The 20,581-nt window shown below is 45.1% G+C and overlaps 1 protein-coding gene across 1 annotated transcript in view; it reads left to right on the plus strand.

Annotated features, from left to right (window-relative positions):
- RASGEF1C (RasGEF domain family member 1C) overlaps positions 1-20,581 on the plus strand; it is a 116,066-nt gene that overhangs the window by 67,325 nt on the left and 28,160 nt on the right. The window contains exons 2-6 of the mRNA XM_084636182.1: positions 607-789; positions 2,719-2,841; positions 5,926-6,063; positions 16,634-16,846; positions 19,835-19,909. Coding sequence (XP_084492308.1) covers positions 613-789; positions 2,719-2,841; positions 5,926-6,063; positions 16,634-16,846; positions 19,835-19,909 — 726 coding nt within the window. The 5' untranslated portion in view covers positions 607-612. The remainder of the gene's footprint in view (positions 1-606; positions 790-2,718; positions 2,842-5,925; positions 6,064-16,633; positions 16,847-19,834; positions 19,910-20,581) is intronic.

A 20,581-nucleotide genomic window follows, 5' to 3' on the forward strand; every position in this document is an offset into this window, starting at 1 on the left:
CCCCAAGACCCTTATCCAGCAAGCCAGAGGTGAAACCCCTCCCCTTTCTCCTACTCCGCATGTTAGCAATAGCTCCACGGGCATGAAGAACCAGCCGCCACTTGCTCCAGGGGACATGGAAATTCCAGCCTACAGCCTCCAACTGTCTCCTGGGAGGTCCTGGGTTTCAAGCCCAAGCGTCCCCCTTCCTACATGGGAATCTCCAGGGCCTAAAGCAGGAGGGGAACAGGATCTTCTTTAAAGGGCCTATAGTGTACCAAATTCCTGCAAACTTTCTCCACTACTGTCTGCTGGGGGGGCTCAAGGTAGTTTGGGCGCTCTCTTCAGTCAGATGCCGTAGGCAGGTGCCGCCCTCTTCTCTTCCTAAAACTGGAGCTGAGTGTTCTGTGCTCAAGCAGTAACTTTCCGAAAGCAGATGTGGTGCAGAAGCAATGCTGCGTGTGTAGGACATCACACAGCCGTGAAATCATGCTGGTTTTGTAAACAGAAACCCTCCTTGGTCTCATTAATGGCTGGGGGCGTTTTAATTGGAAAGGGAAGCTGTTCGAGTTTATGGGAGTAGATCAGATCGCTCTGGTCTCTGACACGAATCTCTCTCTGTTTCAGGGAGGCATGCCCCAAACCCTGAGTTCTATCAGTATGTTCACCCCCTGTGGCTTCAGTCCTCATCTGCACTCAGCAAAAGAAGATGATCAAGGGGGACTGATCTTCCAGGATGGAAACCTTGCCTCCGCATCTCTTGATGCTTTGATCCAACATCTTATACCTACAACTGATTACTACCCTGAAGTAAGCAATTCATAGTATAGTAAACAGTTTAATTTTGTTGACTTGGGGCAGTGCTTTATGCAACAATGTAAATGCATGGGTTTTGAATCAAGAGAGCTTATTTAAAGCGACCTACAATTAAAGCTTGGCAAATTGATGCATTGCTTTAAATGCCGTTGAACAGCTTTGTGATTAAGTTTCCATGAGAGAGCTTCAGGTTGGGGATCTGTTGCTTTAAGTAAGACACCAAGAAGTAAAGCTCTGGTGTTAAAGAATAGTGAGCTGGCGCATGGGGGCAAAACAGAAGAGCATCCTGGAGGGGTTTAGTGCTAGACTGAAGCAAAAAACAGCTCTAAGCCAGAACAGGCAGTAAATTTGCAGAACTTCAGCAATTGCTAAAATTGCCCAGGCTTCTGTGTGTGAGAGGCATTCCCTTACTGAAAATAGAGCCACGGTTCATGCCCATTCATAATAATCACCTAGGATGTATTGTGCCCAACGTTCTTACAGTCTCTGGGCCCAAGGGCCCATATGACTGTCCTGATCTGGGTTCCACCAGTGTAAATCCAGAGTAACTCCACTGATGCATTGAGAATCTAATCCAAGAAGCTAAATCCTCCTCTTTTGCACTAATGCAGTCGATTGACTTCAGTGGATTTTCACAGCCCCAGAGGAATTGAGGGAAGAATTTGTCTGGAAAACTTTTCAGTGCTAATGTGTCCCAGCGGGATGACTTGTATTATGAAGAATCATAGAGTGTGACTGACTTCTGCGGAGCTATAAAGTTATCAGTGCAGTACAGGCAGCGTCTTACATTAGCAATTGCTCTGTTTGTGATCACCTGAACATAAACAGATTAACTGAAAAATGAGAAAAGCAATTAAACTAGGTCATGGACACATTCGGTTGTTGGGTTTTTAGTAGTCCCAATATGATGTGAAATATTTCATGAGCTGTTCAGGAACATTGGTGGGGCTGCCGGATGGTAACCCAGGCCGCCTGGGGGTTATGGACCCAAAGCAACTTTGCACAATATTTTAAGGATTCTCACTTGAGATTCATGCATATGCTTTAAACTCACAGTACAAATATATTTGTAAACAATTGAACCGCATACTTCACAGACCTGCCCCTCCACAGTGGCAGTGACTCGTAGGGCTGCTGATGACATTCCTACAGCTTGGCCTCTAAAACCAATTCTGGAAAGTTGCTAGAGTAAATCTTACCAAATGCTGGCAGGGCGAGCCCTGCAATCTAGTGACAGATCATTGCCATGAGTTTGGGTGCCTGGGCTGGCAAGAGTTGGAAGTGAGAGTTATAGAGGTAGCACACGCTGCTGTTGGGAGAAGGGTTTAAATCACAAGGAGTAAAGACTGACATAAGAGAGGAAGATGGTCCAGTGGTTATGGTGCTAGTGTGGGACTTGGGAGAACTGAGTTCATTTCCCTGCTCTGCTACAGGCTTCTTGTCTGACCCTGGATTAGTCACTTAGTCTCTGTGCCTCAGTTTCCCATCTGTAAAATGGGGATAATTGCACTGCCCTACCTCACAGGGGTGACATGAGAATAAAGGCACTCAAGACTGTGAGGTGCTCAGATATATGATAATGGGGCTATGAGAGATGTAATAAAGTCTGTTGTCAAGGTCAGAAATCCGTGCATCTTTTAGACATATGCTCTTCTCATTTGCACCAGTGCAATCCCACTGCCTTCAGTGTAATGGAAGAGATGTTTAGAAAGTACAGTTTAAACTTCTTTATGTATGCAAATATACATAAACTCAAGGCAGAGAGTGGACTCTGGTGACTGCATACTTGTAACCTGAGGAATCAGCAACGTCTCTGTCTGGTGACAAGGAGAAAATCTAAATATGGATGTCAAGATATTTTCTGGTAAATCTTACACACTGTACAGCTGTCTTAAAGTAGGACTGACTGTTTCATTTCCCCAGAAGGCCTATATCTTTACATTCCTGCTGAGTTCAAGACTCTTCATTGAACCTCATGAACTTTTGTCCCGAGTTTGTCACAAGTGCATTGAGCAGCAGCGACTGGACGACCCGGTACTGGATAAGGTTAGTTCAGTTCTACCACGAGAAGGTTCGTGACATTTGCAAAGAGCAGAGAGCTCTAGGGCTGATGGAAAACGCTGCTGATTTTGTCCTTAATGCATCTGTCCTCCTGTCTCCTCCCTGTTTGAATGTTACCAGTCCCATATGGGTTATTGTTGTTCCTGAGAACCTGACATAGTGGCATCCTATTAATACCATCAATAACCAAGAGCAGAGCTCCAGGCGCTAGTCCCTCCAAATAGTCTTCTAACCTCCCTTCCCCTCCCCCACCCCGTCTCAGACTTCCCAGGTGATCTCCCTTCTTACTTCTTTAAGGCTCTGATCAAGCCTACAGGATGCAAGGAGGTAGGATTTAAACTGCACGCTGTCAATTGCCCATGTCAGCAAACCATTGTCTTTCCCGTTTTTACTTAATACGTCTGGCCTTTTGCTTTCTTGCTTCTGGTACAGTATGTAACAATTCCTTTCAGGCTTACCTGCCACTGTGATCTCCAAATAATAGCATGCAACTACCCATTAACCTTCCGGTCTCTGTTCTGACAGATCATTCTTACAGCTGGCTATATCTAGCACACTAGGAACCATGTTTAAGTAATAGTAAGGTTGTGACAAGCTAACAGAATGACAAAATCCAAGCTGTTCTTGCATCTTAGCTCATCCTGTTGTGCCAGAGAATTGTAGCAGATTCTGATATGGTATGTACATATACACTCCTCCTCTGGCAGTGCCTATGAGGAGGTTGGAATTGAGAAGATTAACTCATCCAGTGCCAGATTCCATCACAACTTTCATGAGCGTGTCAATGAGGAGTTACCCAGTACATCGGAGGTGTGTTTTGTCCCAGATGGCACGTTGGTTGATGACAGGCCTGGTGGAGCGGAGAAGATTGTGCATCAGTCATTTGATACTATTGTTACTGAAATACCAGAATGATAAAAATTATTGGCAGGATCATCATCTCTTGCTTTCAAACTGGTAATCTCTGCATTGGCTCAAGATTTATGCAACTGCATGAAACCATTAACCTGAGAACACTTTGTTACATTATGGCCCCGATACTCATCCCCACCCTCCAAATCTGTGCACCCACTTTTGCACAGGCTGCTGATTGCATGTGTAAAAGCAGTCACCTCTCCAAGTGCCTGACTTGCACATGAAAATTGCTGCTTATGTGCGCAATAGAAATATCTGCTTGTGTTTGCAAAGTCTGAAACAATGGCTCTGAGGTGTGAAGTGCTGTACTCATTTACATGGGTGCTAACCCAGGTGCCACTTATGGTCATTTCAATGTGAGCATTGTTAAGTATTCCACAGCTCATCAGAGCTTGTAAGAAAAGAGAGGAAGTATCATATTATGAAGATCTACCCCATCTACCTTGAGAGGGAGCTCATTTTGGGTAGGCCTGGTGCAGGGAAAGGGGGCCCCGTTGATTTGATTTCCCTAGAGTGGGGCTAAGCTTTCAAATTTTGGGAAGACCTGCTTATGAGCATCCTTCCCACCCAGCCTCAGTAGCAAATACTCTCTTGAGTCATGTCCTGTGACCAGCATAAAGTCTCTCCTTCAGTCTGTAAGCTTAGTAAGCATCAGTTTACCCCGCTGGACCAAAAAATACTCCCAAATCCTTGCAATTCCCACCAGAGCCTTCTCCATAATAGCCACTTGCTGGTACTTGAGCATGTGTCTGCTAATGCTAGCTGGCAGTGACTATTGATAGAGCTGTGGTACATTGAAACCTGTTGTTGGCGGGAAGCTGAAATACGCATTTTAACCAACTTCTTCAGAAAGCAGAAGGCTGTGGAGCAGAACTCTCTAATTTTCCCTGATTACAGGGTGCACGTTCGTTTCCCCGCTGCATGCTCCCGAGGCGAGCTGTTGGGTTTGGTCCAGGTTTTCTGTAAATAAAAGTGTAGCTGCTGTTTACAGCGGTGGCTCTGCACCTTTCCAGCCGACTCCATCCCCTTCAAGAGTCGGATTTGTCTTGCGGATCCCCAAGTTCCTCCTCACTTAAAAACGACTTGCTTACAAAATCTGACATAAAAATACAAAAGTATCACAGCACCTTATTACTGACAAATGGCTGCCTTTCTCATTCTTACCCTATAATTATAAAATAAATCAATGGGAATATACGTATTGTACTTACATTTCAGCGTATAGTATATAGAGCCGTATAAACAAGTCATTCCTTGTCTGTATGAAATTTTAGTTTGTACTGACGTTGCTACTGCTTTTTATGTCGCCTGTTGTAAAAGTAGGCAGATATCCTCTAGGTGAGCTGATGTATCCCCAGGGTAAGCGTACCTCTGGTTGAGAATCACTGGTTTAGAGTAATTTGCTCTGCCTGTTGTCTTGGATTATGGAAATATAAAACTTTGGAAGCAACATGCATTAAAAGCTGTTGCACTGACGTTCTCCCCCACCAATATCCCCAAACTCGTCTGACAGTCGCATAATCAGATACATCTAGACCTGCTCAGAATTGGCTGCAGGTCCATATGATATGAGTTTGTGTTCTCTTTGTCTTGCCCAGCCCTCCTTCCTGATGGCTTATTCCATGAGAAGTGGACAGCATTATCAGTAATCGGAGATGCAGTAAAGCTGCCAAATTAACTGTGTTGTATCTTACCAGAAAGCAAAGAAGCAAAAGAATCATCTGTTTGTTGACTCAAGAAACACTTTGCAACCATTTTTCCCCCCGCCAAATGATTGCAGTATGAGAGGGGGAGGTAGGGGAGGAATGTATGTATGTACATTTTTTAAAAAGGTCAGATCTTTTAAAATAAGGTATCACAGTTGCACCAACAAAATGTGTCCATCCAATCACAAACAGGCAATTGCATGTGCAAAATACATAAATCTGCATGTATAACAGACAGTTGTGCATGCAGAGAGGCATGTGTATATTTTGCATCAGAAATGTGTCATTTGTGCACCAGATTACTTGTTTGCATATGAGCAGATTTTGCTGGTGCAACCATAAGTGCCTTCCTTGAAAATCTGGCCCCAAACTCAGTTCAGCAGGCATTTATCAGAACTTTGTTGAATGTGCTTCCAATCAGTATCTATTACTCTTGTCTCTGTTCCAGGCGCGGATCAGAAAATTTGGGCCTAAACTCCTACAGTTGTTGACAGAATGGACAGAAACTTTCCCCTATGATTTTCAGGAAGAGCGGATGATTGGCCATTTGAAAGACATGATTGACAGGATAGCCCCGTGTGACGAGGTGAGGATGAGATTTCTCAAGAACTTGCATCCACAGGGGACTCTGATCTGATCTGTTCCTATTGCTGAAGACTTTTACGAGGGAACCCAGATTCTGCTCTGTTTTGCTGGTAAAACCCATAGTAGATCTATTGAAATCAATGTCTGTCTGTCTATCTAGGTACTCATATAGCCATAGAATAGGCACCCCACAGTCATTAATGGCTTTTGTCCTGACCACATCCCTTTGAAGTAGGGAAGCATTATCCCCATTTTACAGATTGGGAACTGAGGCGCAGATTGGGAACCTGGGTCTCTTGAGGCTGCTGCTAGTAGAGAAGTCCATTGCCCGAACTAGACCGTCCTTCCTACCCAAGCAGTGACTAATGGAACATGCAAATGTATTTAATGCAACATATGTGGGATAGATCTTTTTCAGTGATTTTATATGGCTAAATAAAATCCTTGGTTGTTTGAAGTAAAGCTAATTAACCCAGAGAAGATGAGTCTTCATAGAGCCACGTGGGGTCATTTACAGTCATACTCTGCCTCCTGATTCTCTTTCTGTCTCCCCTTCCCTTTTTTCCATGTTCCTCTCCAGTCTTATTTCCTTGTACCCTCTCCCATATGCCTCATTTTCCATCTCTCTGCTATCCCCTCTGTGTCTGCCCCTATAGGCTGCAAACTTTTGCCTTTTTGTCATCTTTTTTCACTAGCAAACCCAGTGGGGTTTTGGTTCAGAGATTTCATCATTGAGCTGATTAATATTGCGGAGGCAGGATCCAGAAACAGAACCAATACAGAACATCAGATTCAGATCATGGCCTGACTAATGTCACTGGGATTCACAATGAAGACCAAAAGGTCAATGGGCCAGAATGTTAGCTCATTTTGTATCTTGTTCACTTTAGGCCATAAAAATTAAGGCTCAGTATAAAACCATCAAGGGTTGGACAGTGTTTTAGGGATCCCCCTTATTGGCTCGATAGAGTGGCTTGGGGGAGATTTTAAACACTGGAAAATGAGCTGAAAGGGGCTCCTCTGAAAGTGACAAAATCTGAATGATACCTAGCACTTATCAGGCCAGATTCACACCTGAGTTATGCTGGCAGAAGCTGGTGTGAACTGGGGCACAGAGCCTACATTTCCCTTTTTCTAGGAGTGAGCTGGTAAAGGACCAGTGCCACCTGAAATCTGAGCACTGCTGGCCAGGGAGAGGGCATGGCCTAGTGACAAACCTATGATGGTGATTGTATGATAGGGATGCTTGTGATGGTAGGAGCAGGGCTCAACAGCCCTGCGGCTCACTTCCGGTTTATGTTGTGTATTCCTATAGCTCATACTTCAGGATTTCAGCTGGATCGGGAAGCAATTTTTTCTCCTGGTGTATTCTGTTGGGTTTTTTTTCTGTAAATCTCCTTCCTGTGAAGCACCAGGATGACCATGGCTGGAGATGAGACAATGGTGCCACCTGGCCCACCCTGCCCAAGCATCCTCTCTTTCAGGTGCTAGCTGATTCTTGCTCACATGCTCAGGGTCTAACTCAGGGGCAGGCAAACTTTCTGGCTTGTGGGCCACACTGGGTTTCAGAAATTGTATGGAGGGCCAGTTAGGGGAGGCTGCGCCCCTGCCCCCTCCTTGCTTCTTGCCCCCTGACGGCACCCCCGGGACTCCTGCCCCATCCAACATCCCCCCCTCCCCCCGCTCCATCCACACCCTCCCCCGCTCTCTAGCCCAGGCTGCCTCTCAGAATCAGGAACCATTTTTCTGTTTAACCCCTAACCCCCCCGCCCCCAGAGCACCCAAAACATATGAATGCCTGTCTCTGATCCAGCACAGGCACTGGAAGCTCCCCTCTGAGGATCCCCCGGCAGAGGGGACTGAAAATGCAAATGTGGTTTGAAAAATTCAAGTTGTGCCTTCACAGGTGGCACGCAACCTAGCCGTGTGGGGCAGTATGGAAAATACCTCAGCGCTGCCACTGCCGGCCTTAGCGTTAATTAGCTTTGTCACCCCAGGGGCCGGCGGATAACCCTGGGATTATAGCAATTAAAATGCCACGTACACTGAAAAATTTAATTCCTCGGGAAAGAAGCAGCCGCAGATCCACACCTGGGATAATCTGCACAGACCTTCCTCCCCACTGACACGTCTTCAAAAAATGTCTGGATAAGGGCCTCTCTTTTCACTGGGGACCTGATTCTGTAAATGCTACTCCCATAAAATTCCCCATTGATCTCCATGGGAGTTTTGCATAAGAACTGCAGGATCTGGGTCCTTAGTTTGCCTGCAAAGTTTATTCCTTATGCTGATTAACAACAGTACTTGAATGTAATTACAAATGGGGTGTGATGTAATTACAAATGGGGTGTGCTCGCTTCTTCTAAGCTTCACCCTGGCTATTGAAAATTGTACCACATCACACTAGATACACTGGCCTGACAAGATGCTAATTGTAAGACCATAGATAGTCAGCATGATGCCCTAGATATAGTCAGTTGATATTAATGGGAGTCATGCTCCTAAATCCACTTGTGCTTGGCTGCAAGTGGTGATCACATGCTAAATCTACTGCATTGTACTGAATATTAATCCGAGATGTGAAACACAGAGGTTCCTGTGAAGTAAAATGCTGACTGCAAATGAAGGTAGCATTAACCTCTGGATTTTATCTGGTACAGGAATTAGTTGCAGTAAACAGTGAACCTGCTGTTTCTAAGTCATTTGCAAATGCATATGCTTCTGGGGAGGAAATTAAAGCCTAAAACCAAACAATGTCTTTTATGAGAGTTGCATTATGTGACCTGGAATATAAAAGCCTGTATGTGACTGGTAATACAACCTGAAGTATTTCCCAGATGCTTTACAACTGTTTGGTGAAATGCAACCTCTTTGGGGGGCAGAAAGTGGCACTTCTTAACTGAACACAGCAACTTGTGGTCTATTATGCTGGAAGCCAGACTAGATGATCATAGTGGTCCCTTCTGGCCTTTAAAACCCATTAACTTTATCCATAGCAGAGTGGAGCAGAGCAGTGTAGAGATGGGATGCCTGTGGGACTTGAATTCAGATTCAGGGGTCTGGCCTTGAAATAAATTCAGAAGCCAAGTAATATTAAAAATAGCACAAAGCCCATGCAGATGATAAGGAAAAGGGTTAATAGTGCATTGAGAGTCTTTAATTACTGCTAGGTTAACCATGGGATGTGGAGAAGTTCAATGTCCATTGGCTGCATCCAGGCTCATTCTGGGCTTTAGGCCACAGATGTGGGCAGTCCAGTTAAAAAAACAAAACAAAACTGTAGGATTGAAAGAGAGAGGAAAGGAAATATGCCTCTTCCATCCACATGAAACAGGAGAGAAATGGAAGCAGCTGCTGTTGGGCTGGGCTGGCATAGCCACTGACAATGCACTGGCTGGTTGTACACTGGCATCGCTACCCTGGTTTGGCTGGCCAGGAGGCCACCATAAATAAAATGCCAGGAGAAGAGAGTGGGGGTGGGGGACTGCGTGATTGTTGAATGGAGCCTGGATGCAAGGGAGCATAGGGGGAGTACCAGGGACACACTGCTCCCATAAAGGCCTCCCCATACATGACCATGACCCGCCCCCAGGAAGGAGACACCCCAGGCAGCACTGGGTATCTGGGCTGGTCCTGTGGCCAGTTTTGCTGGAACCTCACCCAGCCCAATGGCACAGTTTGGGACGGGAGTCTCTCACAGATTTCCTCCTCCTTTGTCTCTGCTTTCACAAATAAACCTCTAGCCAGACTGACCGTTTTTTACTGCTACTTATAAATTGCAATGTACATGTTAACAGCCCAAAGCTGGCAGTGTGTCTCATAAATGATACCGCTCTATTGAAATGCAGCCATCTCCGGGGTGGAGTGCGTACCCCAGCCTGGGAACAGTGTGCTGCACGTAGAGTGCAGGGAAATTTTGGCCAAGGACACTGGGGAAACCCCCTGACCTTACAAAAATTGCTTTGGGGTCTTTAATACCCATGCGATTGGAGAGGACAAAGATCCCCACAGAATAAATTGCATAGTGGTCAGCTTACCTGCATCAGAAGGTGTGAGACGTCATGTAACGGTGCACGGTCAGGAGCAGAGTGGAGACAGGTTTTAGTGTCAGTCTTATTGTTGACTGCAGGCTACAGACAGGATAGGACCCCTCCTTCCCTTAAAACTAATGGAGATTCCCCCTTAGCTAATAGAGACAATCTTCAGCAACCTGGAGGGATGCAGACAGAAATACACTATCTGGGCCAGATCCTCAGCTAGTGCAAACAGGCACATTGACTGGAGTGAAGCTGTGCCCGTTTACACTAGCTGGGGTTCTGGCTCATTAGGTGTTCTGGACTGTTATACTTCGGTATCAGTTTGTTCAGCACTCGCATGCCAGTGTACTTATGCCAGAGGAGAGGGATGGGCATGGGTGAGGACTGTGTTGGGGTCAGGAGGGGTTTCTAACATTGTTTCTGCAAAGGGGAGCTTTCCCTTTGTTTTTAGCCATAATTGGCCAGAATCTGCTCCCGCTGTGGTCACTGAAAGTTTTCCCACTGACCACTCTGAGATTAGGGCTGGGCCCAACAGATGTGGGAATCCTTTCTCCTCCCTTCTCTGTGGAGGGAAAATGTCTCAGGAACATGCCATTGCAAGAAAATAACATTTAAAGCTTGGGCAGCAGTAAATTGTGACTGTACTTTGAGATCTGCACTTACAATACTGAGTGATAAGCTTATTCTGAACGGAGCAGGGACATATCCTTTTGAGGCACAGAGTCTGCTGTCACTTACATCCTGGAATTATCCCTGTGCAAGTCACCTGGGAGAGGAGAATCAGACCCCGTACCTGAAATACATGAATGGGAGAGACTGATTCTGAATGGCAAATAAAGAGCCATGTTATGGAGAGAACTGTCACATCTTAAATCAGAGTCAGATGTTCATGAATGTTCTGGGCTGGAATAATTAACACGTCTTTAAGATTTGCAGCAGTTGTAGGAAGATCTCTAAGGCAGCTGGCCTCCATTCAACCACCTGCTGTTACCTGCAACAGGACCCTTTTACAAAAAGCCTGTCTCTTCCACAGGAGTTCAAACTCAATACACAATGGAAATAACTCCTATTTCTAAGCATTTTTAGTGAGTCCAGGTAAAAATCCAAGGTTGACATTACCCTACATGTTTTAGGCTCAGTTTAAAGGGACTGCATTTGCCCTGCCTGATTCCAATATAGTGGGAAAAGCCTTCCATGCTCTGAATGGGATTTCCAGGTTTTATCACTGCTTGATCACTGCCGGCCACATTGAGGACTGCCGCTGGGAGCGTGCCTCACAGCCCAGGTGGACGCTTGGTCTGGGAGTGAAGTTAACGGTAGACTCCCAAATTGCTACATCATAACCCGTTTTGGAGTCCAACATGCAGCATACGTCCTCTCTGGCCCTGACACGCAGCCCTCCATTCCATCCTGCCCCCATCCCGTCTCTTGCTCTACAGGCACCAGCAGTGAAAGATACGTGCTGAAGGTCACAGTTGACTAGGCCATGAGCTTTGCAGTGAAGCATGTGGAGTAGCCACTGCTACACTATGTTGCTTATTATTATATAATAATAATTATTATTATTATTATTGGGAGCACTCTGATTCCTGTGTTGTACCTGTGCAGCTCCTCTTTCCGAGCATTGGAGTTGTTCCTATCTGACTAAGGGGAGAGGAGGGCTTCTGCAGATAGTTAAACAGTTTACTCTACTCTCCTGCCAGTTGACTAAGAAGGGGATTTGTGTCCACCGATCTTTTGTAGTTGAAGGAAGAAGCTGCCGGAAATATGTCAACGTCATATAGTAGAGTAATTTGGAAAGGAAGGAACAGGAGGGAGGCTAGGAACAGACGAGTTTTCTGCTGCAAGACATCTAATTAAAAATTGATACTTTATTTTAAGCAGCAGTGCTGAAAAAGAGCTAAAAACACGAGAGAGATTAGCCTTTGGCATATAAACTTTTACTTCTTTGCCACATAAATGAAAGGCCCAGCCCTGAACAGTTGCTGTATGCCTGTAACTTCTGAGCCCCTGCACCTCCCGTTCCCTTTGCTGGGAGTTGGGAGGTGTCCCGGGGGAGCTCAGTGCATCTCTGAATCTGGCCCAAATCATTGTTGTTTCAAATATTAATGTGAGCTGTAATTACAAGAGATTACGCCTGAACAAACGCTATAATTAACTTAAGGAAGAACTCCCATCCTACAAATGCAAATTTCCTTTTGGAGAAACAGCATGAAAGAGGCACCGTGCTGTTGGTTCTGCTTGTTTGAAAGAAAGCTGCCAGCACTATGAATCTCAGAAATCAGAGATGGAAAGGAGCTATTAGGTCATCTAGTCCATTCCCTTAGGCTACTGCAGGATTTTCCCCTACAGGATATTCTCCTGTCCTTTGTACAGTCTGGTTTCTAAGGGCTCTGTGTAGTGTTCATAAAGGTACACATGCTGAGAATGGTTGCTTGCCATGTGTTGTCATTTGCATTTAGAGAGAGAAGTTTTAATTAAAATTTTGAGCTCCTGAGCTACCTGCGGGGCTCTGTCTTCTGAAGATTCCTGGTTAAGAATTAAACATTTTGTTTAAATATTAAACAATAGCACTCTTCTTTTAATTGTTAAGCTAGCAGCAAAGCAGTGTAGGATGGCATGCTCTCTACTCTAGCACTTAGCTTCTATATCATCAAGTGTCACTTTGTGGCAAGATGTTTACCAGCAGGAGTATTCCAAAATATAGTGTTGAATCTAATTTAAAACGTTATTTTCAGTTGCTGATTACAGTTTAAACAAGGCTGGAAATCCTTCTGTGATGGCAAAAGCTATAAGGCAGTTCACAAATACAAGGAAATGCACTGAGCAAAATGAGTGTAACTCTCTTTTTTCAATGAGTTTCTTGGAGAAATTTTATTTAGAAATATTCCTGCTTATGTATGTTCAGTGTCACTCTCTTCTTTATATATTATCTGGGACATTTATATGAATCTTTGTTTTCTGTGGCCTATTTCTACATCTGTGTGAAATGTTCACTACAAAAGCGGGGAAACTACAAATGTAGACCAAGGTTTGTGAAAAGGTTTGCTAATGTTCCTGAATTGTTCAAGAAATGCTGGGTTGGTTTATTGCTTTGCATAAAAACAGTCAGGAATTGGTTATCCTAGAGGTAGGATACATAAAATTTTTGTCAAAACATTTTATTTTAATGGAAAATTGGATTTTCAACTGAGTGAAACATTTTTCCAAAAATTGTCTGCTTTCTGTAGACTTTTTCTTTCTGAAAAACAAATGCCCCAAAACCAAAATACTTCAGTCAAAAATGGAAATATTTTGATTTCCAGCCAAAATGTCTTGGTATTTGAATTTCTACTGAAAAATCAACATTTTCTGCAGGGAGAGAGAAACCCATTTTTCAACCAGATCTATTCACTGAGATTCAAAACCAGCAGAGACGTGTGCAAGCCCATATGGGCATAAACCACAGAAAATGTTCAGACACCCTTCACTGCTCCAGAGCCAGCCCAGTCTGCGGTAACCAAAAGCTCTGCCTTCTGGGCACCTGGTGACATATGAGAGAGAAGTTTGGTGAGCTCTCTTGCATCAGAGCCAGTAAGCAGCATGCTGGAAAAATCTTTGTTATCTAACGAAACAAAGGTTCTTGTTTTCATAGAAGTAGCCTTAGTAACAAAGGCCTTGTAAAAAGAAAAGGAGTACTTGTGGCACCTTAGAGACTAACCAATTTATTTGAGCATGAGCTTTCGTGAGCTACAGCTCACTTCATCGGATGCACACTTCAGTTGAAAAAGCCGCTGACAATCTACTAGGATGCTCCCCGGAAGGATGGGATTGAGAAACCTGCATCATGTGACCCTGTGCCTGCCCCATGAGGCATTGCAAACCCTTCCCAAAGCACCTGGCAGCCAGTTGCACAGTGGGATAGCTGCCCACCATGCTGAGCTCTCTGGGTCGATGCAAGAGCTGCTAGTGTGGATGCGCTCTGCTGACACAAGGAGCTATTGTGGACATGCAACAGTGATTTTAATTAAAGCGCTTTAATTAAGGCTATGTCTACACTACACAGCTTTTAGTGACATGGCCAAGTTGACACAGCCGCTGAAAGTCGGGCAGCGTAGCCACTTTTGTGCCGACAGAATACTTCCACCCCCAACGAGCGGCGTTTGCGTTGTCAACAGGACGCGTGTTCACACTGACACTTGCCGTGGCAAGACTTTTGTCTTTCGGGAGCTGGGGTGGCTAGCACCTCTGAACAACAAAAGTTTTGTCACTCAATTGCCAGTGTAGACATAGCCTAAAGCAGCATAACTTTTGCTGACACTACTTTGTAGTGTAGACAAGGCCAGAGAATGAAGAGAGAGGCAAAAAACCCAGTGATACCTAAGCAGCATTATTTTGAAATAGAATGCGTGTCCAGCAATTTCCAAGAGTTACCTACCCACCCCTCAAGGTCTTCACAGTATACTAGGCTCATCAGCTACTGATTCTTCCTAGCGTATGTGCAACAGCCCTCAGCTGGCACGTGGCCTGAATTTGGTCCGCTGGTTGGATCGTTAGCTTCCCCAGCCTGGGCTGGGTACTGATGGGGAGTGCGACGTGAATGCTGATTCATGCTCCCCAGCTACTGATTAAGGAATAGTAAAGCCAAATCCTGTTCACCTGACTTGCTGCAGTCCATTGAATGATGCAGGCTACTCACATGAGCAGAATGAGCAAACTCAGTATCTCTTTCCTTCTGTTAGAAAAGCCATTAACTGACAGAGAAATAATGAAAGTCTTATGGCAGGCTTTGAAGTGCTGTAGATGTGCTAGGGATTTGCAGCCTCTCACCTTGATTGTAGTGAAAGCAGAGTGGGTGTAAGCACCTTATTTTATTCCTTGAAGTAATGAGCACATGGACCACACCCACTGAGCCTGGGCCCTGAGGAATTGCCCACTTAAAATGTGAGCGCCAGGAATACAAAACATTGATTGTGTCTCTTCCAAGGGGAAACTGCTATGTGATATGTTCTTAGAATGTGTTTGGGAGGTTTGCCGGTGGTTACAGTGTAGCTGTGAGTGAACTGCAAAGCGGTCTTTAGATCCCAGATCATGTTTATGTAGCAACCTCCTTGAATGAATCATCTGCAGGATTGAACCCAGGGCCTCTCTGTCTAGAAACTCACGGTTTTACTGCTTAAACTGAAGGATCAAAGCTCAGAGGCAATTGCAGACTCAAACTGCTATACCTAGTTTTGCCATAGAGAGGGACAAAGAGAGCTGCACTGTGTTAGCTCAGTAACATATAAAATATATGTAGGCTAAATTTTCTCCATTTGGATGAGGAGTAGGGGGTTCTCCTTCTTACAAGCAGCCAGATAAGTATCCCTCTGTAGCACATCAGAATGTGCTGTGAGGTATAGTTGCTAATAAGCCAGCCTGCAAACCATGCCCCAAGTGCCCATGGTGTGTGCAAGTGAGTAGGGACCAGTCCACCGCAGCTGGGGGATGTGCTGCCATCAACAAACAGCGAGTGCACGCATAACTTATGCTTAAAACAACAGCAAGGTGAGCCCACGGAGCATTGCCCTGCTCTGCCGTACTTCAGGATGCAGGGGAGGGGAGAGCTTTGTGTGGCCACGCGCAGCTAAGCTGAGCGGCTCCCAGGGACTTTCATCCTTGGAACATTTCACAGCTGTGAAATGTTCCCATCGATTCCGGCCTGGCCTTATTAAATGAAAATCTCTGTCTAGAGAATCCATCAAACCATTTCCCAGGTGTTTCAGTTTTACAGCATTTGCATCTGTCAGTCATGGGTGTGTTCCAAGAGCATTCCAGCCCCTCTTTCGTGACCCCCAGCTCCTCTAGGTTGCAGTATGACATGTATAGCACCACATCTGACATCAGCCTAGGCTGCCCAGGAATGACTATGCCTCCCGAGTGTGTTGCTGTGATAGGAATACAATAATATAAGCTTTGCTTAAAGAAATGAACTATTTGTGTATTAACTGCTCACATCTATGAAGTGCTCCGTCCTTCCTGACATGGCCATCCATTGCAAGCAGCGAGCCCCGCTGTGTTGGGACGTTGTGCAAAACAGAGGGATGGAGAGAGCTATGAATAGCATTAGCCATATTCATTATGACAAGCCATCGCTAAGAAGTAGAGTCCTTGGCATGGCAACTACTAAATGGAAATTAAGGGCCAACTTCTGCTGTCTGTTACAATTGGTCGAAATCTGGAGCTGCTCACTTTAGTGGCTCCACCTCTCTTTCCTGATCCTTTTATCATCCTTGCTGGCCAGTCTGTGGTGGCGCTGGTCAATGGGTTGGGCTGGCACAAAGGAGCACAGCTTGCTTGCACACCTGCCTGGAGGCTGATTCTGTGGTGCAGAGCTGGCGGGCAGAACTATAATTAAGTCGACTGGCTGTTCTGAAATCGTCTTGGTGAAAATCAGATGGTAGCCCAGTGCTAGTTTATGGATATTTTGGGGTAGGAAAATTAAAATACACCATTGTCGAGGCCTGTGGCTTTTGTATGTTTATCTCCTCCTTAGTTTTTGTTTTTCCTCTCCAGGCCTACTGGAAAAGGATGAATCAGCTTTTGCAAGCCCTGAATCAGAAGCTTGCAACCCTTAGCCATGGGCAGGAAGGAATAGTCAAGATCAGTGCTGCTGTCTCTGACAAGCTGGTTGCCTTTAAAAGTAAACTGCCGTCAATTCAGAGAGAAATCCTGACCGTCTGTAGTGACCCTTACACTCTGGCTCAGCAGCTAACACATGTGGAATTGGTAAGTGCAACACATGTGGAATTCCTAACTTTGATTTCAAAGGTGGCATTTTAAAGCCCAGCAGTAGCTGTGTCGTCAAAACCCAAGTGAAATACATACGCTGCTGCAGCATAGTTAGCACAGTATCAATACTGCAGGAAGAAGCATGGTTAGTGGATTAGAGCGGAGGACTGAGAAGCAGGGTATGTGCGTCGTCCTGTGACTATGAGCAGGTCACTTAACCTCTTCCTCTCCCTCAGTTTGCTCATCTGCTTCCCGGTGAATTTAGTTCAGTTCCATTTGCAAAGTGCTTTGAGCCCCTTGAATGGAAGGTGCTGTGGAATGGCTGACCTCTTTCATCCCAATTTTGTTCCATATTCAAGCTTTAACATTGCTCAGACCCAATTTTCTGCTACACAAGCATCTTCGTTTGTTGGTGTTTTTCCTTCCTCAGTTTCATAGACCTGAACTTATGAGACTTCAGGTACCTGTGCGCCCACCCAGTCCTACTGTCTCCCTTCTCCCCACCCAAACCACTCCTCAGCAGACTTTTGATGATTGTTGCTCCCTCTTCTGGCGGTGACGGGGGCAGTTTCTTCAAGGTGGTTGGGTGACCCGAAGCCTTCTCTCCCATGCAATGTCAGGTCCACCGCATGGGTGTCCTACCTCCTCCTTTCAAAGATTATGTGAAAAAAACCCCAGGAGTCTGGTGGCACTCTAAAGACTAACAGATTTATTTGGGCATCAGATTATGTGGTGGTGCATCAGAACCTCACTGCTGCTCCACAACGCTGCATCTGTCCTCAAACCTCTTGATACCCTTAAGCTTAAACCTGGGAGGGCACTGTTCACTTCTGGAGCCCTAAGCCTATTTTTCTCTGTTCACCTGAATGGAAAATAACTTTAAAGAAAAAAAAAAGGTGAAACTGTGTAGGGATGAAGGGTTGGGGGGAATATTATGGAACTCGAAAGTTTTCTAATCCCACAGTTGGCCATATTCTACTCCTCCAAGAGGAATCTCTAGGAAGGAAACCCATGAATTATAGGCTTCATCTATAGGATCCACCAACCAAAAGGTTGGTTTTCAGCATATGTGACTTTGGCCCTCCTAGCTTTCTGGAGCTCTAACTAAACAGCACCAGAGACTGCAGAAGCCTTTTGTGGCAGGGTTTGTTTGTTTGTTTTTTTCCCCACAGAACAACTTGACTCTAAAATGAGATGATGCGACTGCAGTGATCCATGGTTGAGAATCACTGTACTAGTTCACAAGCCTGGGTCATGACGCACTGTGACTAAGCAGTTACCATTTGTGTTAGTTCAATAATTAAAGGCACCTACAGCCAGATTTTGAGTTTATTGTTTAACCATTTAAAGGCTGACACTCAGCTCATGGCAAGGGCCATTGTGTTCCAGCCTGGCTGCCACACTCTTCTATAGAGCTTTTTATCAGTAGACTCAAAGAGCTTTACAAAGGAGGTCAGTATCATTATTTCCATTTTACAGATGAGGAAACTGAGGCACTCAGAGAGGAAGTGACTTGCCCAAGGTCACCCAACAGGCCAACAGAAGAGCTCGAATTAGAACCCAGGTCTCCGGAGACCCAGTCTGGTGCTCTACCCACTAGGCCACATTGGCATGATAATAACAAGAGGTAGCTAATGTAACTAATGTTCTATCCTACTTCCACATATTGGATAAAGTGTGACCTTGGGCACATGTGCAAGTCAAAGGGAGTGACACGAATGTAACCAAGATCAGAACTTGGCCTGTAGGGCTCAGTTCATTAAGAACTTAGTAGCAGCCAGCCTTGGTATAATCAGTTGTGATGCCGATGTCAACTCCTGTAAAATATCACATCTTATTTCATGCTTTCTAAATCCATTTGAAATGTATTGACAGACAGCAAATCCCAGAGACAAAGCTATGGGGCAGTAGGAAGTAGCTCTCTCCAGCGTAGAAGGAGAAGCTTTGTTAGCTGTAGGACAGGAGCACTCATCGTTTGCAATGATCATTCCTTTCCAAATGAAATCCTTTCCCTGTGAAATGTCTCATTTCGACCAAACATGCAGAGCTAATGCCAAGCAAATATTACTTTGTGCTCCCTTTGAGCTTGTGTCAGGGAGCCTGATTCTTTGGGGAGCTAAACTGATATCCTGTGCAGGCAGGATCGCAAACACTAGCTTCTTTTTTAACCTGTAACGCCTCTTGCCATTCTAGTGACACTTAGTCATGATGGGGGGAAAAGAACACAACTGTCCCTCCTAGGCAGTGAGAGTTGAGATGTATGAGGATATGCCAGAGTTTTATAGCTATTGGACATCCCTAGTCCTTTAACTGTCAGTTCAATACATTATTTACTTCTAATTTTGACACTGGAATGATGCTCTCCTGGTATTTAGGTGCATGCATCTTCATTGCCATATTTCCTCCATTTGCATACAGTCAATACGCTTGGGCACCAGGCTACCTTTGGCCCCCTTCAGCAAGCACAGTAGTAGTAAGGGCCAAAGCAATATGTACTTAGCTTTTACTTATCACTGGAGATCACATTGTTTATCCCCCTTTTATGGGCAGGGAAATGGAGATACTGAGAGGGGCAGTGACTCACCCAAAGTTACACAGCAGGTCAGCAGCAAAGCCAGGAACAGAACCCAGGTCTAATGGCTCCCAGCCCAGTGACTTCACCACTAGGTCATGAGCCCTCCGTTTTATGAACAATACAGACAGGTCTTCAGTGTGGTTTATCACCACCACAAGCTATTTATATTCTGTTGGCTGGAGGTAGTGAGATGATTTTATTCTCCCCTGTTTATCACTCCTCTGTTTCTGTTGCAGTAACATTGATTGTTTTTATGAAAATTAAAGTGGGGAACTTGCTGGCTGCATAGCACTTCATTAAAGTCCCATTTCAACCTGATGCCAAAACTTGGCTAGTAAAGCTGAAGTCTTGCAAAGCCAAAAATAAGAGATTCTGGAGATTACTCTTGCTCTCTCTCTCTCTCTCAAAAGGAAAGGCTCAGTCACATTGGGCCTGAAGAATTTGTGCAGGCGTTTGTACACAAAGACTCTTTGGACAGTACCAAGGTAGGCTGTGTCACCATGGAAAGTGTCTCTTGCAATTATTTGTTTTGTTCTAGATGAACTGGTTTGAGTGAGAGTGTAAAACTAACTGTGACTGGGAAATGTGTGGATTAGGGCCACGCTACAGGCAGTGCACATGCTTAGGGCTTGTCTTCACTACTGCGCTACATCCTCGACAAGCATGGTGGAGACACCCCTTTAAGTCGATGTAAATTACATCACTCGCGGGGTGGCTTTTTCACACCCCGTGTGACGTAACTTACATCAACTTAAGTGGTAATGTAGACAAGCCCTTAGTCTAATGATGCAGTGTGGATGGAGCTCATGGTCAAGATTCTTATTGGTGGATCATTGCCTTTGAAATTCCCTCCTGCTGGAAATATGTCCCAGCCTCAGACTGGCCACCTTTAGAGACCACTAGATATGTAGCCCTGTGGTGTTCAGGCCACTAGCTGTCTCTTCTCGTATCTGTAACATACATGTAACACTCACAGAATGTGTCCAGATACCATATTAATGAATTGGTCTGTTATGAGTGAGCGTAATCATCATTATCATCACCATCTTCTTCTCTTTACATAACAGTTTGGAGCCCAAGGGATCGTAGGGAATGGCATGCAGGATTGGGATCTTAGGGCCAGATCCAAAGCCCACTGAAGTCAATGGGAGTCTTTC

This window comes from Lepidochelys olivacea (genome assembly GCF_965140295.1).
Source record: "Lepidochelys olivacea isolate rLepOli2 genome assembly, chromosome: 8".
In the NCBI taxonomy this organism is placed as follows: Eukaryota; Metazoa; Chordata; order Testudines; family Cheloniidae; genus Lepidochelys; species Lepidochelys olivacea.